General features: G+C 34.6%; 1 protein-coding gene across 2 annotated transcripts in view; it reads right to left on the bottom strand.

Annotated features, from left to right (window-relative positions):
- Positions 1-9,048: 9,048 nt before the first annotated feature.
- Positions 9,049-27,379, bottom strand: part of pros (homeobox protein prospero) — a 104,662-nt gene continuing 86,331 nt past the window's right edge. For both annotated transcript variants that reach the window (XM_090400141.1, XM_090400142.1), the window contains exons 4-5: positions 17,214-17,358; positions 9,049-13,449 (exon numbers count right to left, since the gene is read on the bottom strand). In XM_090400141.1, coding sequence (XP_090256267.1) covers positions 13,270-13,449; positions 17,214-17,358 — 325 coding nt within the window. In that variant the 3' untranslated portion in view covers positions 9,049-13,269. The remainder of the gene's footprint in view (positions 13,450-17,213; positions 17,359-27,379) is intronic.

Here is a 27,379-nt window from a genome sequence, read left to right as displayed (position 1 = left end):
TTCCATATTTTTTCCACTTGTCTCATAAATTATATTCTCTCGCAAGTTGAAGTGGTCATATTGCTCGGTTTTTGCTAAAAAAATTCGTACAATTTTTTATATCTACAAAAATAGATGGGAAATTATTAAAAATACGTACACAATACTAATAAATTTTGATGCAACACACGGTGTTCCGTAAGATGAAATTAGCTCAACGAAAGCTGTTCGAAATTACTAGGAAACTAAAGCAGCAAATTTCCATTGTCGGTCTGAAAACTTTTGTGCAGAGTATTAAAAAAAATTAGTACCATGAAAGACTTAAAACACAAAAGTATCTCTAAGAAGCATTTAGTATCAAGTATTTATAAAATAGTTGGTAAGATAGAAATAAAAGTTTGTTTCACCCGATTGCATCAGCTTAGATTCTCGACAAAACAAAGCTTCCGTAGACAAATTCATCAATCAATCAATCAGTCTCTCCTGCAGGCAATATAATGGCCATCTCTGCCGAAGAGCTAAATTTCTCAACTGTAGACTGGTGCTAGACTAGAGAATTACATGTCCTCATACTTAAAGTTAAATGCTGAACAACCACACGCAGGACTTTTTTATGAATCTCTTCCACGCCTCGTTTCGCAGCGAAAGCTACCTTGAAACTATTATATTATTGTTACAATCATTGCATTGAAACCCAAAGAAAAAAAAAGAGCACATTACTGTATAAGTATCCTTATGTTTTAATTATATCCTTTGACGAGACGACCTACAGACCTTATTTATGCACAGATATATCTCTTGTATATCTAAAATTAACGTTTTCCGTCAATAGTTAACTATCGGAACTAATAATAATAATAATAATAATAATAATAATAATAATAATAATAATAATAATAATAATAATAATAATAATAAATTGATGGAAACAGTTACCGGGCCGTTACAAGTTCGAATGTAGAAGCGCCGCTTCTCAAGAAGAAATTTTAGAATTTCTTATCGAAATATAATAATAATATAAATATCTAATTATAAATTAGATATTTATAATTAGATATTTATATAATTATAAATAATATAATATAAATAAACAGAGTAGAAGATTTCTCTGTTTATTAACAGAGCATGTTGTGTTTATTTTCTTTACTTATTTTTAACTAAACTCAGCAGTCAAATGTGGTCTGAAAATACAACTCCTGAATCAACTTTTAAAGAAATACCGTTTGTAAAACTTGAAATTAAAGAGTTAAAATTTAATTTTGACTCATTGCTAGAAAAATACAAAAGAAATTTCGTGCAAGGGAGATAAAAAAAAAAACTACTGATGAAGGGTCCTGTTATTGGATTTGAAGTATTTTTTTTTTTTTTGTTTTATTTCGAGATCGATTTTTGCATTACTCGCTACCACTATAGTAAGATTAGAAGAAATAATGGCTATGATTCATACAATTGTGTCAATTTAAAATTTTTCTTAGATACACGCTTGGTGTTAAATGCACTTAATTTTGGTATTGCAAGAACAGTGAAAATGTATAAAAGAATAAGCAATTAAAATATTATATCTGTTAATCGTAGCAGTATTTAAGTTTAAGATTTGATCTATTAAAATTCGTTCTCCCATAAACATCAGCTCCTATGTAAAGTATCTGAAATATTAATTTTTAGGTCTGTGATCGCTGTAACTTTCAATTTTGAAGTGCTCATTAGCGAGAAAGCAGTGACTGTCTCAAGTTAATAAGGGCATGTACACTTCTAATCGTGGACACATCCGTGGTCTCCTATTGAGAGAAGGATGGAGTGTTTCAAAGAACTGGATATCCTTTGATCTAGTGCATTCTCTCCTTGTATACTGAACAACTAGAATGTCCAAATCACCACTGTGTCTCGCTTCGCTGACCAGTGGAATCAGTAGGAACGGAAAAGAGCCAACAGTTTTTTAAGCAATACACCGTCTCTCTCTCTGTCTCTCTCTCTCTCACACACACACACATCAGTATGCTTTATTGAAATATAGGATTAGCGTCTCTTTATGTCATTTCCTACTGGGCGGTTCTGTTCTCGGCAGCTGCGTCATGCTCTGCTTCCCAGCCGACCACGAACATCAAATATACACGTGGAATGTGTCAATCAGAGGGGGGGGGGAGAATGGACAAAATTGGAGGTAAGATGGGAATAAGCAGAGACATTTAGAGTAGTGGTAGATCATTAAAACCAACGGGAAGAATTGTTGTACGTATGCATGATGACAAATATCCTGTGCTTTGTTTGGCAATTGTTGTGAGCAGTTGTCCTGGATTTTGCATACGCAAATACTCACAAGGAATGGTATAGTTTGTTTATTTTATTATTTTATTACTATTAGGACAATACAGTAATACATTGATTAATATTTATAAGATTAAATTTGGCCACCTGTAGCCTGCATTTGGACCTAGGTCCGAATTGTTCTAGAACTTGAAGAATTACAAAGGCATTACAGAGGAGGAGGAGGAGGAAGATTTTCATTGTCTTGGATTTTCCTTCCTTTTAATATATAAACTGGCCGTAGAACACACTAATTAACAGACATATAATATACTGATTTCATAGCATTAACTGCTTCAGTTTTAATTCCACTCAATTCCAATCTGTACCGGATTCCAGCTAATGTTTGGCCAAGTGGATCTGACCTATAAGTTACAGATTCGATTCTCACTGTAGCATGGATGCTTATGAAAGTGTTAGAAGATTTTCTTCATTTGATGTGAAATCAGCTCTGCCTTGATTAATTGAGGGATGAGGCGGCTCGAGAAATGATCACATTGGCCCTTTCGAGTGTGGTACAATAAAGAAACAAAAAAGGGAGTTCTTATTGTAAAGAATTTATCTCCTCAAAAAAATTAGTAAGTTCTCTCCCTAAATGAAAGTTTAATACATTCGTTTGTGTTTTCATGGGCGAGATTCTGTTTATTTGCAGGTTTTCAGGTGTTTTGGATAAAATATCTATCAGACTATTCATCCATGCACAGAACGAGAAAAATGGAGAAGATTATTAAAAAATATGTAATAAATAAGAACATGCAGCTATTTCAACAGATGGCACTTTCAGCATAGTTCTAAATCTCAGTTGAGGATGTATTTCATAGAGGACATTGAAGTTATGTCGGTTTTAAACTTTTGTTGCCGAGCTGTTCGTCTTGTAAATTCGCATTAATTACATGCGCCAGCTAGATAGATATTGACCATCAAATAACTTGTTTCCGCGGCGTTGAAGGCAACACCAAGGTCATATATTTTCACGTAAAGTTTTAAAGCGCTTCACAGGTTTATCAATTGTACTATAACAAAAGGATATGTTGTAACAATCCATCAGTCCAAACTAATGTCGCATTAACCGCGCAATTTCCAACACATCTAACATTTACTCTATTTCGCCGAGTGTATACCTTCTTTTCTTCCTTGCTCTTATTTCCTTTTGTCTGTTTAGATCACTTAAATAAGGTCATAATCTCATCAATAAATAGGATAGCAAACTAAGACGGAAAAGGGCCAAAGTAGGACATCCCTAATATAAGCAATTCTGAGAGACAGAGTAATTGAATGAAAGTATGACAATAGCATACAATTACATGCAACTGCAATGATGTGTCAAGGAGCTAATCAGGATTCATACATTACTGTAACAAAGTATTGGGCGACTCCATTTCAGTGAAGTCAGATACGAATCCACGTAGACAACTAGAGAAAATTAAGCAATGTCTACGTTGGGAAATTATTTAGATATACAGTGTGGTGCTCATCAAGAAGGATGAGGAAACGATCATATCACAAAGACTTAAGGAGAAACTTTTATTGTGCGCTTTTTGATATATTCCCAAATGCAAAGAATTGTCTTGATCATACTTGAGTAATTGCAATCAAATTTGTAAAGAGTATTTTGCAAAGCGCGCACTAAATTCATTGATACGCAGCAGGTATCTTCGATGCCTGTTGTTGCTCATTTAATACAATATCGAACTTTATCTTGCCGTTTATTCTATGTCCCTAGTTTTGGGTGAGTCTCACAAAATCCGTCAGCATCAATTATATTCCTTTTATCTGCCCGTGTGTACACATATAGCAGAGTTCCGCTGTGACTGAAAGAAATTTAATAAAATTTGGCATTTAGGCGCGAAAAAAAATTTGTCGAGGCTAAGTCAATTTTATTTTAAACGGACGATCTGCTGCAAATCGAACGATTCAAATGGTTCCATTCAGGTCATTTGAAAAGTTTTCTAAAGAATGAAATAATAATATCATTTTGGATATTAATCCGATATTCAAATAGGAATTATTAAACTTTGTTCTTTACTATAAGCAGCAGATATTTCCCTTTTAAACAAACTCCAGTACACAAGGATCTTTAACCAGAAATTAAGTAGTTGCCGTGTAAATTTAGAATAAAAATCATCAATAAAAATAAAACTATGAAAAGAGACGAACATGAAAAACAACTGTATTCTCAGTGCAGAACAAGCAGAATATTTCAGCACTTTAGGAACAAATTTTAGTTAAGCTAACAAAATAACGAAAGCTGCTATGTACTATGGCGAGAGAGCCAGCTGAAGAATTTTATTTGGAAGAGAGAGAGAAAGAGAGAGAGCCAGTTGAAGAATTTTATTTGGAAGAGAGAGAGAGAGAGAGAAAGAGATTTTCAAAACACTAAACTAGTAGAATGCAAGACAGTGTTCAAGCCAATTTTAAATTATGGAACTGAGAATTGGGTTAGAAATTAAACAGTTGATTTGAGACACAAATGTAAGCGTTGTGAGAAAAATGAGAGGAGTGAACAGATGATCTCAATGGCAGAATTATATGAAAAATGAAGATATTATGAACGAACTTGATATCGTTACTATTCAGGAATGTGTTAGCAGAGCTAATCTAGGGTGACATATAGTCACTGAAAAATGGGAGAGAAGATGTTAGCAAAAACAGATGTTTAATGCCAGATAGCAAGGGGAAATACCAGAGCAGGACAAGATTTAAGCAGATCGCGGGGTTAGTAGTGTCATAGGAGACCGGAATGTAATAGTCCAATAAGAAGATGATATATTAATCAGTCTGGAAGAAATTGTTGATATGAGTTTGACCATGAAATATTGCGTTGGGCAGTCATAATATCTGGCACATCATTGATCACACCAGAAAATGATGACAAAACTTTTGTGGCTATAATGGAATTGAATGCAATTTGGTATTCAAAATATTTACTAAACTTTGTTGAGAACTTTCAGGTTTTTAAATAGGACCGTCTTAGTGGTAAAAAGTCGTCAAATGATTCCAAACGATACAAATATCCACAGAAATTAGGCTACAGGAATGCGAATATCTCGTATCATTTGCATATTTGTTATTGTTTCCATTCATGGACGTGAAAAGGTAAATGCCATGATTCTTTCCTAAAGGAATATGGCTAAACAAACATACTTGATCAAAATTCTGTTTTGCAACTGCAGCTTTGCAATTGTACAAGTTTATTATTTATCTTATCAGATATCGAGAATCGTATCACATTTATGATAATGCACCTCTGAGATCGGAAAACGATCTGCTACAGGACTGGTTGTCTTCATACCTCTGCATATCAGTTTTTACAACTTGTGCAGGTTGAGTTAAATCCTTTGCTCAGACAACACTTTTTGCATTTGGAAATTCATGGAACGAGACATTCAATGTCTACAGCGTATTAATAACATACGGTGTAGGTATTCATTAAAAAGTAAAAATATTTCCTTCTTATTTTCTTTAAGCAACAACTGTTCGACAAGAACTGTTAATTTGGGCGGATCAAATCTCTCTATTTCCGTCTATCCTCCCAAATTCTTCCTTTACGAATACTGTACAGCCAGTTCAGGTTTCTCTTTTCTAGATCTTCTCTTATCTGGCCTCTCCACCTCTTTTTCCTCTCATATTTCATTTCATACATTCTTCTTCGTGTTCTTTCTAAGTTCATTCTCATTAGTGTCCAAATTCAAGCGAGAGTTTACGAGCATTTCTTCAACACGTTTTAGTCCTAAATTATTCCTAATACCCACATTTCTTTTTCTGTCATTCTTTATTTTTGTCAACATTCTCCTTAAATTGAATTAGACTGAATAAAGAAATCAATCGTGATTCCTAAAATATTCAGTCGCTATTCATATTTATGCCTGGTTGGCCGAGTGGACAGGACACTCGCTCTTCAACCAACAGGCTCCGAATTCGAATCCGCCTGTGGGCATAGGCGTTTGTGATTGTCTTACTAATTCTGTGTGAAAAGGGCATCTGCGACCCTATCACTTCTTCCTCCAGCAGAGACGTTCACTTCCAAAATGCTCTGAGGTACGAGAATGACCATATGGTGTCCAATAAGAGATCAAATGCCGAAAAATATCATAAATAACGATCATAACACTCATAAATTATGCTTTGGTATAAAACTCTTAGCCTTGGTTGGCATATCTCGTTTATTTGATATCGAAATGAAAATTTTTCATCCAGGTATTATAAAATCCAAAAACTTCAAAGGAGAGAAAGGTGCCAAGATGATGTGAATCGGAATATTGATAATCCTAAGTATACGTGTTTGATGAATGAGGCAATTCTATTTCATAATTTATTGAAATAGTTAAATATAAAATTGTGAAATGTTCTGAAGGGGCTATAGTGATGCAACGAGTGTGATCTATTAAGCAGCATTGCTATCTCAAATCGTGTTTTAGAGCACAAATAACAATCTCTACTACTTTTTATTTCACATTGTTTTCTCAAAGATCAATTTAAAATAATGGGTTAATTGTAATTTGAAATAAATCTTCACTGGTACAAAATTATCTGAAATAAAAATGAAATCTAAAGGCGGATAATTAAAACTATTTACTTTGCTTCATAATTCATAAGTACATATTGAACATTTTAAAGTTTTGAACTTCCTAGTTTTTCATTAGTCTGTTAAAAAAGAGTGACTATCATTAAGAAACAGCAGTCCAGAAAAGCCTCATTCATTATTCTATTAAATAATGCAAACATATCGAATTATTAATTCATTTCAAGTAGTCAGATTCGCTAAGAAGCCTTTCTGCACCTTTATTGAATTATCCGCTTTTTTTTTAGGAAAAGGAAAAAAAATTTGATTGGCACAAACGTCATATTTTCCTTGTTGTATCAGTGTATATTTCTCGGATGAATCCCATTATCCAGATCAGTATTAATCAAAAAGCAAAAGCAAAAACATTGTAAAGAAGACTTTACTTTTAGAAAACGAATACTCTCTCTCTCTCTCTCTCTCACACACACACACATGGCCGTTTTTTCGAATTAAAAGGATACGTTCTTGTGTCCCTCTCTTGTGATTTCAGTAATGCATTGGTACTTTCTAATGATTCAACTACAAACTTGAAAAAATAATGACGTATGATATAAAAAAGGTGAGTACAAAAATAAGGACCACATTTGTTACAAATCATTTTATTTGAGCTAAGATCAGAAGGACATGTACGTTATGCACTATGTAGCGATTACTGACTCTCACATGATTGCCAATAAATAGCGGTATATATTTCCTTAAAATATGAAAATCTGCTGAACAGTCAGGATTTGGGAAATCGTAAGTAATAAATACCATTCTTTCGACATAAGATTTAAGTATTCTTACGAGAGAATACCGTACAATAGAGACTCCAAAGGGAGAAAAAAGATGGACATAGAAAAAGGTACATGTTAGAATCGCTAAATCTATTCACTCCTAAATGTCTAACCAGTGATTTTACATTTCTGATTTTGATGATGATGTGCAACGTTTACATACAGCAAGTGACGTACATGTACACATTACTGGAAAGTGAAGTGCACGTTAAATAAACATTCAATAATAAATTAAAGATTGCTTAACCTCAAAGAAGTATACATAATAATACATAATTAATAATAATAATAATATTAATAATAATTATAATAATAATAAAAGTGCTCTTTGTTCTGTTATAAATACACAACACACACAACTTCCATTGTCTCTGTCTGTTCATTGCCACCACAAAGTGAGAAATGTCACATGGGAAACGGGAATTCCAAATCTCCGCAAGATTAATGGACCATATGAAACGGAAACCGAAGTGGAAAATTTCCACAGTCAACTTTATATACATCTAAACAACAATTTAAGGCTTAATTATATATATATATATATATTTCTTTATTTACATTTTGTATGGCGAGTTAGACGTGTGAAACTGGAAAATTGAGACACACTCACAGTAGTTTTCACAAAGGACATTTATATATATATATATATATATATATATATATATATATATATATATTTGTTTGTTTATTTATAAATATTTGCTTTATGCATCACGCATATCATTAAAACAGTCTTATCTGATACGTTTCGGTGCAGTGTATGCTGATCACTTTTTCTAACTTGATAGCCCAACCACAGGCACGTTTTGTATCCCCATAACTCGCTGCCTAATATCACAGAAAAGGTTGCAGACAAAATATAGCTGGGTGGACCACTTGGCAAGGCACTTACTATGTTGTATAGAGCCTTCTACTTAACGGCTCTCACAAAAAAATGGAGGCCGGGTACTTCCATTGGGGGCAGCACCATACGGTATGGGTCGTGCCTAGATGGCAGCACCATCCCGGCAGATCTGCTCCATAGAAAACAATTTGATCTCGTAATATCAGAGAACTGTATTTGAATTCCCATTTCCCAAGGGACGGCTACAACTTTATAGTGCTAGAACGTTAATCAAAAAAACTACAACCTCTAAAGACGTTTATCATTACATAGAAAATGGAATGTCAACACCAGATTTGAAACTACTGGAATGTGAGGGAGTAGGTATCAGAGGGGATACGTTCAATTACGCTACCGGGTTGGTCGACCAACTCCCACAATTTATTTTTCTGCTGTATTTTGACTAAAAAAGGGATTCACAAAAACAAGAACATTTGTAAACAATAAAAGTATCACATAAAGAGGCAGTTTTGACCAGTGAAGCCAGCCATATATTATATATATATATATTATATATATAGACAGATATACAGAGATATATAAACAGGTGATCACAGCATTTTATTTTCGTACATCCTTAAGCAAATACTTTGTTTTACACAGTGGAGTACTTTGGTTTATTGACTTTTCACATAAAAAAACTCTAATAACATTTTTTGTAATAATAATAATAATAATAATAATAAGAAAGGAACTTGATTTTCCGTAACAGCAACACAAACTTCACTATGAACATAACTCAGAATAAAAGAATAAACTAGACACGGAGAACATAATAATTGAAGAAAAATAATTTTGGGCTTAACGATGATGTCATCTCTTCGTAAACTGCTATGATAGTTCGGTGTCCTTTCGATTCCATTAAATATTCAAGATATCATCTGATAGACGATGGTGCAATTTATAATTCTACTCTTTAAAATAATTTATGATAAAAATAACTTGAGACACTCCTTACTCAAAAATCCACTAGCTCTAAATGATTATTTAATGACATTTCTATGTGGTGTTTTGCAAGTGACGCTGTGAACACATCTACTGGGTGATTCTTCAAGGATCTTGTACACAATTATAAAATACTGCATAGTTAATAACGATCTTTAAACAACCTCGCCTATTTTCCAGCTGGCTATTAGACTCTGTTAATTTACTTATAGCATACTCTGCTTATTATCTTGAAACATTTGATCCACTAGGTGACGCATGTGCAGACAATAATTGGTTTGCAACTGGAAGACATAAGTGTCAGGAAAAAAGTTTCGAAAAAGGAAACTGTCTACAGGTTTCCTGTCGATCTATCCCATGACCTTGAGGTCAAGACTTGGTGCCGCTGTGCCAGAGACGTTTCCCACAGAAGACAGAGAAGGACATAGAGTCAGGATGTCCTTAATTAACAGCTGCGGCGACGACTTAAAGTGGGAAACAATTACCGTGCGGACGTGATTACATCTTTTGACGAAAGATGATGGAGACAGTTTCTATGTCAACATGAGCCGACTTTACGAGGTGTCCTTCTGCCGATGACGTCAGCAAACTTGATGCTGGCGCCAAACGGTAGTACACAGTGTTTAATATGTAAACTAGCATCGAGGATGGAGACCAACTTAAGGAACCGCATCCTCAAATACTCTTCCTACCTCCGTTCCCTTTCAATGTGTTCACTTCGTCACTAGCTTTGAAAGAATACAGTAGCACCTAATTTTTTGGCTTCTTATTAGTTTCAATAATTAAAACCTAAGTTATGCTTGTTAAATTGATCTTCAATAGTGAAACAACACAAATTATTCGTCTCCTTCCTAGAATTCCAAACCTCACCTTTTGTTTGTGCAGTGCAACTATATACATCAGAATTAATTAGAATATATTTCTCTTTACGCGGATTTCGTGATAACTGTATCTGTAGGAAGGAAAGAATGTCAAAGAAAGTTCTGAAAAATCAGATGTTTACACTTCCACTCTCTTTAAGACACATTCAACACGAAATTTGTCCATAAGGTCAATTTTTAATGTAGTTAACAAATTTTGATATACATTAGAATTCTAGGTAAGAGATTCTTAAAATTATTTACTTAAATTTACTTAAAACTGTAGATTCTAATAATGCATTGCTTCACACATTTCTGAAACAAGCCAAAAAGAAAACGCTTTTTTTTTTAAATGTACTCCTAGTTCATTTGGGGATCGTAAAGATGTCTGAAGGAAAAAATACAAGAATTCCACTATTCGTGTCATAAACCTGGTCTTAAGCATTGACTTGTGTGCTGGGACTTCTGCTTCACGGGTCGAAACGCCGGCCCACACTAACCAGAAAAATCCGGATAAGGCTCGGATATGTGTACTGCGGCAAAAGTAGCTAAGTCCGAAGGTAACCTTTCCTTAAGTGATAGGAAACCCCCTTTTGTCACTCTTTTTTTCTACTAGAAAAAACCATTCTAACCGGTTAACGTGCATAAAAAGAAATGCAGAACAGGCACACTGAAATCACGACGGCAGAAAGGAGGGCAAGGCAAGTTTGTGCAGATCATGCATATTTGCGATATGCTTCGCTTTCTATGAGAAATATGACAAAACAATGCGTGCCACCAAGAGAAATGCGTGGCTGAAAGATCAAATGATACATATCACATATGTTGGAATGTTCCCGCTCGGGGAAATCTTCTAGGTACTACTGGAAACTAAGAAACTGGTCCCTCGCCTTTAAGCTTTCAGATGCACGCACGAAGGCGCGCGCACACACACACACACACGCATGCACACTCATACACGCACACACACGGCTACCCTAAACACTCCAGCCAAGCTGATGATCAGAAGTCTTTTTACCTTCTGCGGAGAAATAAATCTTTCCAACAACCTTCAAGACAGTCGTAGGGTTGCCGTATTTAGTCAGCAAATAGCGGAAGCATCTAAGATTGTAGTCGAAAACGATGTGCCGGTTACAATGGAAACAGAAGCTATCTTTCCTACAATGAATACCCCTCTTTTACCCGCCTTCATGGACAAAGACCTACCAGGTCCACATTTTGTGCCATTTGGTAATTTTTCTTGCTAACTCTATGCGGTAGGCTGTCCGCCATCACAGTAACAAAACAGCATGCGAACGTACAAACTGCTGTTCGGGAATCTAGTTCAAATCTTTGGTGCGAGAACTGCAAGTCTATTGATTATGGAGAAAAGGTCAGTTATGTTGCTGCGTTTGAGTGAGCTTCGGAAAAGTATTGGTTCAACCAAGACGAAAGACACCTCTGGGGTGCTGATGACGTAGTCTTGAATCTTTCTAGCAAAACGTTTGGTGCATAGGTGAACATCACCGCAGATCACAAGCAGCACCATGAACAGAATTACAAGGTCACTGTGAGCAGATGTCAGAATCAGAAATCTGTACGTTAACAGCATTTAGAAAACAGAGATTAAACAGAGATTCTTTGACTAGATGACCTTAAAGCCGGGATGTGAAGAGACCCCTTCCTCTAATGATCACCAGACGCTGGTTGCATTCCAGTGAGCAAACTAAGATAAAGAAACACAAATCACTACTTATTATATAATTTTCTCAAGCAAAAACTGACTGAAGCCTCCTTTCCTCTGTTAGCAAAAATCAATAAATTAAAAGGAAAAATGGGGGCAATGACTAGCTTGTGCTACTGTTGTTATGACTATTTATGACCTGGTTAAGACTTTGGTTTGATCAGAAGCAACCAGACCGTCTGGTGAGAAGGAAGGTTTGCTAACACCTACTTTGGTATTTAGCATTTTTGCAGTACTATTTGTTTGATTATCAACTCACGAAAACCCTCCGTACAATAAAAATAATGTAAAATTTGTAAACATTATATGATACTAGCACAATACACGAGATGTTCAGTCTTCGATATGAAAATATTCACCATTTACGTGAATGGCAGATTGTTAAAGATATGGAAAAATGCATAGTTCATTCTATTTTCAACGTTTAAAAATCACATTTTCTTTTTGAAATTACTACAGTGCTTAGCACTACGAAGAAATTCGGTGCACAAACTAAAAAGACAGTGAAGCCAGGGCGGAAACCGAGAGGCTTTTTGTACCCTGGCAGGGAGAAATCGTGACTAGGCCACTCATCATGCGTTGTAATAAGATTCAGGACTAATTTACACAAAACCACTCAGAAATTTAAACACCACTTCGAGAATGAAGCAGTACTTGTACAAAAGTGCATGTAAAAGAAACAGTTCTGATTTTTTTTTCTTTTGTTCTGCTTCACGGCGCTGGGCAGATTATCCACCTAACAGGGGAGCCATTCCTCTATCAGCACTTTCACTGGGTCAAGAGTGACAGACAAGAAAACAAGTTCAGTCTTTTCTTTGACACTCATTTTAGTGCCATCAATCTATTTACAATATAAAGGATGGTCTAAAACAACGAAACAAAAGAGAAAAAAGTCCCAGTTTGGTTGATCATCTGGAAAGAAGACATTGTTCAGCTTGTAGCGACATCTGGCGACGAGATTTACCTCTGTCATCCACTACGAAGCATTCTCTGAAGGCACAGTCTCGACTCTCGATTCGAGAGTGAAGTGTGTATCTAAGTAAAAGCAGGCCTAATCATAAACACAGCCACCTGTAAAATGTAAAAGATCGTTCTTTTAACAGTCTGTTAACGACTTTCCTAACTGCATTCGACAGTGCAGTTGGGTTAGATGTAACAAGTGTGAATTTAGGCATCTGCTGTCAGGACAACAGTTCATCAGATCCCTTGAAGCTTCCATTAAAAATCAGATTCCTTCACTCCAACTGCTCTAGGAAATTAGGCGATTTGAAGTATTCTGGAACGTTGTCGTCCATCCGAGCGATGACCTTGTAAATAGCCTTTTTCCAAGACTGTTCCTGATCTTTTCCAGCCAAAAGAGCCTTAAAGAATTCTCGTAGTGTCTGTTCGACAACATATCGAAAGCTTTCAGGTGCCTGCGAAATAAAAGAGAAACTAGTCAGTAATTTGTTCAGTAACATATCTTCGATTTTGTTTGTTATAAAATTTAGTATTTATAAAATATGTAATAAATCATAAAAATAAGCATTTATCTACTAATCCGTCAAGGTACCTTGGCGGATAGGAAGCAAATAAAAAATAATAAAGTATTTTTAACCCCCCCCCCCCCTTTGTGCGATTTCATCAGCGGTAGCTCATGATATATCCTTTGGTATTTTCTACGAGGACTTACTCCCAGATCTATTAACCTCCTACTCAAGCAGTTCCCTATCTCGCCGCTGCGCAGTTAAACCTGTATGTGGGTGTCACATTTTATGAAAGCCCAGCATGTTGCAGAAACAACTCATAACATTATGAATTCATTAAGAGTAATCAGAAAAATTTCCAAGAAAATCATTCTAAATAAGTTTGGGTACATATTTAGAATGGAATGAATTTTGTCATATTTTTGCAGATACATGGTTATGCTATACTGAAATTTGAACCTGACTTTCCAAAAACTTGAAAACATGAATTACAAGTTGCCCAATTTTCGGAAATATATATCACTAGTGTAGCTAGTCAAACGATAATGTTCGCTTAAATTAAGCCACTTATATTCTATGATAACAAGTAATTGTCAGTCTGTGGTTCCTGATGAGACAGAAAAGCATTCCTTGAGGCAAATAAAGATTTACACTAGCTATTACTCAATTTTTCTGCCCCTAAACGGTGCGTTTGGCTGTTAGTATTATATTATATATTAATATAATATATATTAATATATGTGTGATTAATATATAAGTGATATTAATATTAACTGGTTGGCCGAGTGGTTAGCGTATCCGTTCTCCAGCCAAAAAGCTGTGGGTTTCGAATCCCGCAGTGGGAGTGGATGTTTGTGATTGTCTGTGAAAATAGTGGTGGCGGTAGATGGCGCTGGTGTAGATGATGAAGGTAGTTGCGGCTAGTGGAGTGGTGGAGACGGAGAATTATAGAGCAGGTGCCCTCCCTCGATGAGTCTTTGCATTCCCTGGAGGTGTAACAATATAATGTAACAATAATAATAATAAGAAGAGGCCAATCCTCACCCTGCCCATACAACAGATTATCGCGCAGGTCCAGATGACCATGAAAAGCATGCTGCTTTCTTTGATTGTTTTCAGGAATTGGTTTCTTGCAGGCCAAACTGTTCTCCACTATTATTACTGGTTTGTGTGTGTGTGTGTGTGTGTGTGTGTGTGTGTGTGTGTGTGTGTGTGTGTGTGTGTGTGTGTGTGTGTGTGTGTGTGTGTGTGTGTGTGTGTGTTTTGCGCACATAGAGATTGGTTGTTTCAGTGCTCCAGCGCAAGAGGTTTTAGCTAAGAACAATATGACAGCGATTTCATACCCTCTGTACGATATAAATCCACCTCTCTGCGACTTCTTTTTCTTTTCTTTCTCCAAGATAAAATTTCAGTTCAAAGAACGGAGATTTGAAAAACATTTCCTAGATACAGAGAGATCGCAAATATTGCGATTTCAAAGGAAGAGGACCATCAGCAGGCACAAAAGCACTGGACCCGGTGTATAAACCAAGTGTACTTTTTTGTTTTTAAATCAGTATGAGAACGTTTTGTAACACTGGTACATTTTGATAAGTATAACCATTTTCTGAACTAATGCATTAAAAGGTGTAGCTTGAGAACCATTCTCATTATATCTTAATTTTATAGAGCTCAGAAAAACAAGATTTTTAAAGATTTCATTGATAGAGGTGCCAAAGGATAATGAACGTACTCTCGAAGTAATGTACTTTGCGGTTTGCTTTTTTTAAAAATAGAACATCTTATGTGTTAACACATAAGATGTTCTTCCAGTATTAGCGTAAGACCTGATGATCTTGGTTAATATAAATTTCAGTGTCTTTCTCCCCCTTTTATCTACACATATTTGGTACGTGATTTTGCATAATGACTATATAATGCAAACAAGTTTATTCCCAGTTTAATATTACACTTCCCTCCAAAGACTAGAATGCAATTTTGTCATGTTTCATCGACAATGTAAATTAATGCAGTTCATATTCCAATATAAAACGATCATTATATAATTCGAAACAGCAAATATATTTTAGCTCAAACGTCAGTCTAATTAAGTGAAACTGAGACTGGTGGCCAGATAAAGGAAGCTGCCAAATGAGTAAAACTTGATAAAGAGAATAATTTCTTTTAAACTGATGTCTTGATTAATCTAGTTTGCTTTGCTAATAAACTATGCTAGTAATGTAACACAGCAACTTCCAGTTCCGGCACACTTTATATATAATTTTTCAGGTATACGAGTAATTAAAGTTTCCAGATCAAATTTTAAACTGCAAACTTTAGTTTAGGGTTTAAAATTTGACCTGGAAACGTTGACATTCGGCTTTGAAATAATGTTGGATTTAATAATGTTGGATTTTTAATAATGTTGAAATAATGTTGGATTTTTTTGGAAATGATCCATTCAAAGTCCAATATTCTCCAAGTTTTATTGCGGTAACTGAAATAAATCTTTAACATAATTAAAGATTTATTTCAGTAAAAACAGATTATCCGACTGCAAAATCCATGCATACAAACACAATGCACTTGCAACATAGACTTTTATACCATAGTGGGTAAAACAATCCCAACAAAATGATCGCTAGTGATCGTGTGGCATGTAGATGGCAACAAAAAAGCAGAAAGGTAAACGAATAACCCACACAGACTAATTCGCCACACAGAAACCGATCTCTATTCCTTAGCTGTGCTACAGTATCTGTTCGCAGAGCAGAAAAAACACGTGCATTCGGATCGAGACGCCTCCTAACAACTTAATGCAACAACGAGCGAAATCAGCAATCTTTGCAACAGTAGCATGTAATGCTGTGGAGTATATGACGTCCATTTGAAGGACGAGAATGAGTAGACGTACGCGTTTCCCAGAAGAAGCGCCTATCCGTTTCATCATACCCAGAGTAAAGTTGCATGAAGTGATTTATGGCGTAGTTTTGTTCCATGTAGTGCTGTCTAGATTTCAATGTGAAATATGGAACTCTGGACACCGAAGTGTAATGTCACTTTGACAAGTATGCTTTTAGCTAAGAACTCGTGGAAACCTTTGCAGAAAGATCCGACCTGTATTAGTATGAGATCTTTCCTTGAATTCATGCTCCTCAATCCATAAAATATTAGAACCAAACTAATCTTACACAAAGCTCTGATTTTCGATCATAGTTTTTGGCAAGTTAAGGTAACTATCAGATTGCGGTGATGTTCAGTTGCTGTCCTAATAGAACCACAGCCTGTGAAGAAGCAGTCACTACTTAGAGGAAAAGCGTTATATGATTTCGGAATACAACTTAATACACCGGCGTTAGTGAATTGGAAGAGTGTCTCCTTACAGAATTACTGCAGTCAATAAAATCTGATGTTAAATTTTACTTTTATCTTCTAGATCCTAATAGCCGTTTTTCAGGTGTGTAAAGTAATTTCGAAGTACTTATTAGAGGAAAGCCTATTTCTAAATTAGGACAGCTTTTCATTAAATTAATAATTTGAGTTACAATCCTGCATTTCTGTATATCGACTCGCAACCCCTACACTCAGCAAAACATGAATTTATTTTGGACAGAAATATAGATCTGGAAGTATCTCGCATTTTGTAATAACGCCAAACCTAACCTAACCTTAACATTTTACCTTAATTACCTTACCTTAATATTAACCTTAATATTTATCTGAACTATACGCACCTCAATGTGATTATTGCGATTGTAGTGAAGGTTGAGAACACGCAGTAACTCTGAATCAGCAGTCACTCTTAGGTCTTCTGGATTTTTGACGCCTTCCGTTAGAGCTTGTCTGGCGTATTTCTCCATCTGTATATAGTAAAATTCCCTAAAAAGAAATATTTAATTAGCAATTAGCATTTCAAATTGCATTAGCTATTTGAATAAATATTATTAAATATTTATTCTAACTCTTTCCATTCTAAAACTTTCTCTTCCACGCAAAAATAACTCAGTCCATCTCAGTTTTTATTTCATTAATGTATTTACTGAAACATGAACAACGAAATTAATTATCAAAATGCGAGAAAAAAAAACACGTTTATTCAGAAAACAAAATAAATGCTACGCTCTATCCAAAAATATCACTAAAAGTTGATAATTGTGCTGTATGTACATTGATATGTACAATACAAATGTCAAAGAATAAAACTTCAGAGTACTGTGTACTGTAAAATTAATGTAATGTATGTAATGTAATGTTTCCTTGTTGTTCTTTGAGTATCCATAAATACTTTTAAATATAAAGGCCTTGTTTTCTCAAAGCCAGAAACGTAATGTCTAATATTCTGTCCATTCACTCTCGCTCGCACCGCGCGCACACACACACACACACACGTAATATGTTTCACACAATCAAGAACGGTAATATTGCATTTATTTGATTACCGGTCAGAATTCTTCGAATTTCTCATGTTTAATATCTATGACTACTTTACAAGGATTAGATTATGTCTTCTTTTATAGTCTGAGTAACATATATAATAAATTAAAATTAAAAGCCATATTAATTACGAATTTCATGATTACGAATTTCTTATCTATAAAAGAAACAATGAATCTATTACGTATTAGTGATGTCTCTAATTCACTCCTTTATTCCATTTATTATATCGTTGATTTTACGTTGAATGTTGATTAATAGCCACAGAGACTAAGTTGACTAATTACTAAAGAAAGAGCCAAAAGACTTCATTTCGGCGATGTACATAGGCAGAGTGAATATTAAATCCAACATTATTTCAAAGCCTAATGTTTGTAAAAACTATGAAAGTTTCGTAAGTTGACCTGAGAGTTTACGAGAATAGATTCCTCAGGATCCCCGACTTGCCTTAATTTGGACTACTTAAAAGATATGGGCGCTGCCCAAGCGTCCATATACTCGCCTTTTATTAGTCCATTTGATAAAGATTTCACTGGCCTGACAGCTGTTTCTAACTGGTTGGTTCTCTTCACAGTTTTGTTCTTTTCAGGGATGCCAAAATTTGTATTCTCGTAAGCTCTCAGATCAACTTACAAGACTTCCATAGTTTCTACAAACATTCGGCTTTGAAATAATGTTGGGTTTAATATCCAATCTACCAATGTAATTAAGGTGACTATTTTCCATACCTACAAATGACGATGATATTATGAGCGAGAAGTATTTTTTATTAACGTATCTTTCGAAACCGTTCATTTACTTCGTTTTGTCAAAATTTCTAAAATTATAGCTAGTTATATACATGAATAAATCAAGAACATCTCTTTCAGGTGCCATCTCGATACATGACAAGTCAGTAGGCTTCAAAGCTATTCTTAACTGATAGATGATGTTCGGTGCAGAAAAAAAGACGTTTAGGGAGTTACCATGACGGTATCATGAAAACCTTAAAGGGATAACACATCGGTAATGCCAAGGAAGAAGTAAAAAAAAAAAAAAAAACTGAACGCATGACGTAGGAAAAAGGGGAAATTATGAAGTGCGAAGAGAGGAAAATTATATAGTACAGCCATTACGACAAAGCTGAGTTTCTAGTGTTACTACTATTTACTGAAGTTAATGATTACGCTCCAGTTACACTGCGTAAGTGCTCTTTACTGCGCCCAGTTATAAATCCTGCTGTCAGCCGTATAACTCTGGTAAACATGTCCTTGCATTCTACTCCAGACTCAGTCCTGGGCATCGCAGTTACCGGCCTGTACAGTAACCATCGAGGACGTGAAGGGTAGTCACCAAGAAGGATTAATCTTCCGGTCTTGGCCTGTCCATTTACGGGAGGCCGTATGCTTAGTGGTGTGCATATATGTTAACAGCCTTTAAATCTAATTCTCTAAGTGGTGCATGGAAGTCAAACGGCTAGCCTGACGAGAATAAGGTTTACTAGCATTTCATCACTTCTGCGTACTGGCTGGTAACGATGACGACCTCCAGAAATTACCATTTAAGCTGAAATGCGTGTAGAAGATCAAATTCGATACATAACAACGATATTCTCTACGTATTCCGAATGAACACTAGGTGGTGTATTGGGAAAAAAAATACACGCCAAATTCACTTGTCCGCACGTAATATATGCTGTGTGATCATATATACAAAGCAGAGAATTGATTACGAAGAGGGGAGAAGCAAAAGCAGCACATATATAGATTCTGTACAGAAAGATTCTCTTTGACGGAGAATCGAAGTTTTGTAAAGCTTGACTATCAAAACATTATCGTTAGCAGAAACAGAATGAAACACCACTTAGTTAATGATTCCTACACTGTGGAGAATCTCATCGGAATGGAGAGAGAGAGAGAAATGCTGTTTCCCGATGCATTTTGACTAGAATAACAGTTCCCTCATTCAATTAAAATATTTTATTTTAAATGGACACTGTATTTAGAACGTTATACTTTTTCCACTTCATATTACATTTAAATGTTAAAAGAAAACGTTACATGTTTAAACCTAATCTATTAGTAGCCTAATTTGTTGTCAATATTTGAATTCAGTTCCAACATAAATCATATTAAAAAGTGTCACGAAGAGTAAACTAATAGAGGAAACATAAAGTTCGTGGCATAAATTAAGGAAATTGCTCCATAAAAAGTTACAAAACTCTGATTTAGATCATATGTCAATGAAATGCGAATAAAAAGTAAAAAGTGGAAAAATAGTTAATCCATGACGTAGGAAAAAGGTCATATACATAGTACAATAGGTGAAGAATTAGAATTAATTCCTAAGAGGAATCAGTTCTTTACCTATTGTATATATAGGAATTCTTGAGGAATCAAGAGTGAGTACTGTAACAAGTACTCTTACGCGAAAGACTTTATTCTACAATACTAATGCATGTAACATACATAAACGACTTTGGCACACATGATTTTCCAAGAGATCACCAAAGACATTTACGCCTTTGTATCATTAAAACATCTGTCCCGGCTTAGAAGAAATCGGTATCAAGTTCTCTACACACGAAATGACAATTTGCTGCCCATCGATGCCGATGCGCAGCAAGCCAGATGTTCCTTCAGTGAACTAGAGAGAAAAATTGGAAATTACTGGGTACAAGATCAGGAACATGTGGCGGTTGTCTAGAATTTCCCAAATCCTCATTCCGAAGGCATCACACCAAAGCCAAACCTGTTGTGGTAACATTGAGTAACCTCTATATCAACTGGAGATGAATTTCTACCAGTGCGGAATCTTTATGCGCAATTGATGATTCCGCCGTACGACACCTGTGTGATGCCATCTCGTGGCTGTATGGGGAAACAAACGATGCAAATGCTCACTTCACCTATCCATTTTCTCTCCTCCCTCAAAATGACGTCTCAAGTATTGTTTTAAGTTATTGCGAAATGAACATTTCACAATCATCTGAAAACCTTATGGAGATTTGATATTTTCGATAAAGTTGAAATTACTTTAAAAAAAACAGATGGTTAGCCTAATTAAAAAGTTTAAATTACGATATATTGTTCCGATGACATGTATGTTATAAGCCTGAACAAAGTCTACGTACGAAGGTTAAAGGCTAATCAGGCTCACTTTTTTTGTTTAAATGTCACTTTAACATTTTTTTAAAAAAAACTGACTTCCGAATAATTTTAGTTCACGTCATTCTGACGAGAAAAAGATATCATCAGAGATATAATTTTTATCATAACGCAATAGTCCAATAACACAAGCATTTTATCTGAATTTCTTGAAATACTTAGACAGTCATGTTGTAAATAGGACGTGGCTTGATTTGGTGAATATGATATTGTACCCGAGGGACCAGTACCTTAATGGAGGGAAGAACAACTAAACGGAACGTAATGAGAATAGAATTTCTCTGATTTCCGATATTGGGAAGGGCGGCTTTCAGTTTTGTTGTAGATCTCCACTAATTTTTAATCTGCCATCGGAACAGGAGAAAGCGGTTCGACGGTTTAAATTTTGCAAATATGCTTTACTATCAAATGATTTTATAGCATAAACAATATAAGTTTGACAAAAGGTATTACATTGCATTATTTATATTTTCCATAAAATCTGATAGCATTAACGTACATGAATACTTAAAATTAAATATTCAATGTCTAATTACTGCCGTAAAGGATGTTTCCTTAGTTTATTTATAATTAGCACCTAGAATACATTATTAAGGAAGCCAAAATGAATAAGCAGTTCATTTTCTCTGAGAGCCAGGCAATGTTTAATGTAACATTAGAAAGGTTTGTGCCGGACAGTAAACCAGGTGGCTTCAACAAGTTATTTCCTCCACAGAGGCAGAGGGAACATTTCATCGTGGACTAATTGGCAATTATTGAAGTAGGTAGAAAGAATTTTGTCAGAGATGAAATTTTTTTTGTCACGTCAGTGTTGCTGTTGTATGTGGAAAAAGTATGAAAAATAAGTAGTGAAGTCAATTTTTTAGTTTATATACATAGTAAGCAAATAAATACCATCACTGAATGTGTTGTTTGGTAGCTAACGGTGTGTAAACCAGTTTATGTGCATTAAAATTATAAAATTACCAATTGCCAAATATTAATGTGCATTAAAAATTGCGTTTTTTATATATTCAAACAGAGATATGCTGTACATATCTCGGTTCCGTAAGATAAATAAACATTTGCGTGCGTGTATGTATGTGTTAGTATGTGACAACCGTAATAATATAAAATGACTGAATGATAAATGTTATAGGTCGGTAAAAGTAGTTGCTGCTGTTGATTTACTATCAATCAAAAAATAAATGAATTCGATTTATCTTGTTATTCCCAATCAGAGCCTTACAGCGATGACGAAGGAGGATGCGATCTCTAGTTGAAGTGTATGGAGAGGAAATAGATATAATAAATAACTGCCGCCATTTTATGTTCCTAATCCGAACTAGTATTATTGTGTAAAACATTGTGAATTCTACTGTCGTTTTTTTTAGTCGAGGTAATAAAATCAAGAGTTTACTGGGGGGGGGGGGGGGCAGGAAATTTCTCATCACCTGCGCCAAAGATCGACTATCTCGGTAAATAGCTGAACTGTGACTGCAACAGAAGCTATAAAACCTTTCATCTAGAGTCATGAAGAGGCTACGACGGCACCTTTATCGGTAAATTGTTATTATTTTTCTAACTTAATAATAAACCATTATTACCTCTAATACTGAATTTGACATTGTATTTTTCATATTTTTAAAAATATGTACATTTCCAAAAATAAAATAAAATAAAACTCTACGGGTACTAATATACTTCTCAAAACAATTAGAGGATATTCTTGTTTTATTCTTATTAAAATTATTTCACGCTAAAATGTATAGTTTGTTAAATTTGTAATAAATATCGATTATTTAAGCAATATCTCATCAATTACACCCTGTCCATAAGTAAGAAATATTTATTCATGTATAAAGTACCATAGTTATAATTATTTGCAGAAATTTATAATTATCCGAAAGAAACTAAAATATCTCCGACAATTGTTTTGAGCAGTGTACCTTTCGATCTCTCTCTCTCTCTCTCTCTCTCTCTCTCTACACTTCTTATGAGCAGTTTTCATAGTTGGATTAGTGATAAGCATCAAAATTCAGTAAATATTCCTGAATTGCGTCGCGCGCGCGCGTGTGAAACGTTTTCTAGACGAACACTTCGCACACTGAGGATGGTTTGAATCGATTAAAACGCAGATTTTTCAAGTAAGGTGCATGTCTAAGTGACTTTGGATTTTGAACATTTACATGAGAAAGCTGAAATACTTTGGACACATTGAAAGGGTGGAAGAGGACTTCTCAAAACAGTAAGAGAAGGTAAAGTTCCTAGAAAAAGAGGAAATGGTACCCCCCCCCCCTCAATGAGATAGATAGAGAGTCTGTCTGGAGTGACTGATCTTCAGAGATTTGAAGCCTTCAGAAAGCATACAACCGAACCGCCTGGCGAGAACTGATGTGGTCCACCCCTATGCAATGACCATACACATTCGATGATGTCTAATGAATAGATGAATGGAGTATACAATAGTTCGGAACACTTTCTATGTAATTAGGTAACTTATTTAAAATTCTATATAAAGTTATGATATAGATTCAGTTGATAAGGAAGACAGAATCAGACGTCATTTGTTCGATCAAATGGTTATTCTGAGCAGTTCTGAGTTAACAGTAAACAACAATACACTGAATTACAAAATAAAAGAAAAGCAGAAATAGTTTTATAATGTTGTGATGTGTCTCAATCAAAAAAAGGATTTCCAATGTCTGCAATTGCCAAAATGACGAATCAGAACACATAAAATGAATGGCAAAATAACAACTACTGGTTACCTACCGAAATGGTTGTTATCTCTAAAGGGAAAAAATGATAAATAAATAACGCTTCCGAACTGTCTGTAACATGGTATTGAAGGAGATGTTTGCGAATATGCTAGAGACGTCGTTATAAAAAAGTGCTAACACCGTAAACAGCTAACAAACCCACAAATAACAGTTGAAAGCGAAGAAAGTTTTCTTGAAAGAATGTGTAAAACTGATGCCTTACTTTGCTAAAGTGGGATGAAATTTTGTAAATTATTATATATTTATATGCGCACAGTCATAAAAGGCAGGTATTATTTCGTTTAAGTGCGGTGTTTATTGCTTTCCCATCGCGTTCCTTAGCGGCTAACAAACACGGCATACCACGAGGTAAAGGGAGATTTTTCAGAGAACTAGCGAATTACAAATCTCATCATGGCATCAAAAGCACTACGGAGGAATCACGGAAGGGTCCTCAGCTGCAAAATGTTATTCATCGAGTTCCGCGCACGACAACACATTTACTCCAAATTAGGCGGTATGCTGTTTATGGGAGCATGCGGCTTTTGGCGGGAAGGTAAATTTGTCAGCGGCCAAATTTAATTCTCCTTTCCATTTGCCTTAGCAAAAGAGTTATAAGATAACCCCGAGAGCGGTTACTTGTGTTGGAACGCCTTCTAAGTGACGAGAAAGTCTACCTCATATCTCAGGCGTGCTAACAGCAGACATTTGTTGTTTTAATGCGACCATTTACGTCGGGCAGGAGGCGCTGTGCGCTGAGATAATCCGGGTACTCCCCATGTGGGGTGGACTGGGTGAGTGGTAGATGGCTGGAGGGTTGTGACCAAATTAATTTATGCTAATCGGTGTCTATTTCACAGCCATAAAGCACATCGGAACACGGGCAACTGGCTACAAAGAAGTCTTTTGTCATCCCTTATCTTCACTACTGCGGAGACTAAGACTTCTAGGTATGACAAAGTACAGACTACTCGCTTAGCTTCACGCGTACATACACAAAAAAGCATCAATGTGTGAACTCGAGATGCACATTTACTATGGTTATAACTCATAAATTCAAAACGTCCTACATATAGTACACATTGAAAGTGCATCATCGCCAACTAAAGCATATTAATGTGAAAACAACTGCTCAAGTGTCAAAAATACGTCCCCTCACCCTTTTTCCATCCGGTTGTATCTTATACGACGTTTTACTATTCAAAGTCAACTGGCTCCCTTCCGATATATGCAAAATATTGCGTTTCTCGAAAACTCATATAATGTACATCCACCATAATCAAATCTTGCAGAAAACAGTAGTAAACAATAAGAGCAAGCCGCCATTCTCAAGACTGTTCAATTTCTTTCGACGAACTACACAAAAACAGTATACTTTCTGAAATTATGTTTGCTAATTAAAATTATCAGTACTTTATTTAGGAAAGTTGGAAAATCTTTGGTCAACTCCATATTTGCGCAGTTTATCTATTTTTCATAAAATGTCTTGTGTGGTGACACATTAAAAACATAAAAGTCACAAAAAAGAGATCTTGATTATTGTCTGAAATTTCTCTCAATAACGTCTCCATGTTTTCCTTTAAGAAGAGGAACACCACTCAATGTATGATAAATGGAATGCGGAATGGAAAAAAATGGACTCTTCAATTTTAAAATTAACTTCTGAATATGGATTTGATCTTCTCATGCGAAAACTGAATCCATAAAAATACCGATGGATTATGAAATGTATTTACGTCCTCTCAAAAAACGAGTCATTTTCATCCTCTTATGAGGGGCACGAACCTAATGATGCAGCACTTTGGAATCGACTCAATATGATCTCTCCCTTTTCAGAAAGTGGTAGTTTATTAAGCGATATTTCTGCAGTGTACTTTGAAACTTAAACTACTTTGAAGATTTAATTGATGGTATTTCAAAATTAAGACATGTATATTCATTCTTTTCAAAGAAACTACTGATGCAGTATAGGAATTGAAAACATCGTGTACTTTAGTGGTTAACGTACTAAGAAAACCTACTGACCACGGTCTAGTTAGGTTAACGTTGAATAAGTGAGTCTCTCTCTCTCTCTCTCATATATATATATATATATATATATATATATATATATATATATATATATATATATATATATATAAATATATATATATATATATAAATATATATATATATATATATAAATATATATATATATATATAAATATATATATATATATATAAATATATATATATATATATATATAAATATATATATATATATATATATAAATATATATATATATATAAATATATATATATATATAAATATATATATATATATATATAAATATATATATATATATATATATATATATATATATATATAAATATAAATATATATATAAATATAAATATATATATATATATATATATATATATATATATATATATAAATATAAATATATATATAAATATAAATATAAATATATATATATATATATATATATATATATATATAAATATAAATATATATATAAATATAAATATATATATATATAAATATAAATATATATATATATAAATATAAATATATATATATATATATATATATATATAGAAAGTATTTTACCTTGGGTATAATAAATGTTAAAGATACCAAGATATAAAAGATACTATTTTAAACCTGGTTTTACTCCATTTCCCAAGTAAGCAAACAGACAAAATCTCCTCCTGAGATTTTTATTTAATAAGATTAAAAATCACCTTATGGTAACTTGTTCTGGTAAAATACTTATAAGCTCTGTATTACTAAAATCTTGGTATTTCTAGCCTGGCTCCCACTGATGAGACCTCAATAAAGGTCGAAACCGGTCTGGGTAGTGGTTCCTTGCCTTTAATACAAAGCATCATACATCTCCTCCAGGCGATGTGCTTTGCATTAAGGGTTAAAGATACCAAGATATAAAAGATACTATTTTAAACCTGGTTTTACTCCATTTCCCAAGTAAGCAAACAGACAAAATCTCCTCCTGAGATTTTTATTTAATAAGATTAAAAATCACCTTATGGTAACTTGTTCTGGTAAAATACTTATAAGCTCTGTATTACTAAAATCTTGGTATTTCTAGCCTGGCTCCCACTGATGAGACCTCAATAAAGGTCGAAACCGGTCTGGGTAGTGGTTCCTTGCCTTTAATACAAAGCATCATACATCTCCTCCAGGCGATGTGCTTTGCATTAAGGGTTAAAGATACCAAGATATAAAAGATACTATTTTAAACCTGGTTTTACTCCATTTCCCAAGTAAGCAAACAGACAAAATCTCCTCCTGAGATTTTTATTTAATAAGATTAAAAATCACCTTATGGTAACTTGTTCTGGTAAAATACTTATAAGCTCTGTATTACTAAAATCTTGGTATTTCTAGCCTGGCTCCCACTGATGAGACCTCAATAAAGGTCGAAACCGGTCTGGGTAGTGGTTCCTTGCCTTTAATACAAAGCATCATACATCTCCTCCAGGCGATGTGCTTTGCATTAAGGGTAAATATTAAGATTAGTGATCAGACTTGCAAACTTGACTTGTTTGTCTGTTTGC

The sequence above is a fragment of the Typopeltis vanoorti genome, chromosome 11 (assembly GCF_054136105.1).
Source record: "Typopeltis vanoorti isolate ZY-2024b chromosome 11, IOZ_Tvanoo_1.0, whole genome shotgun sequence".
In the NCBI taxonomy this organism is placed as follows: domain Eukaryota; kingdom Metazoa; phylum Arthropoda; class Arachnida; order Uropygi; family Thelyphonidae; genus Typopeltis; species Typopeltis vanoorti.
This window is presented reverse-complemented; position numbering and strand designations above follow the sequence as displayed.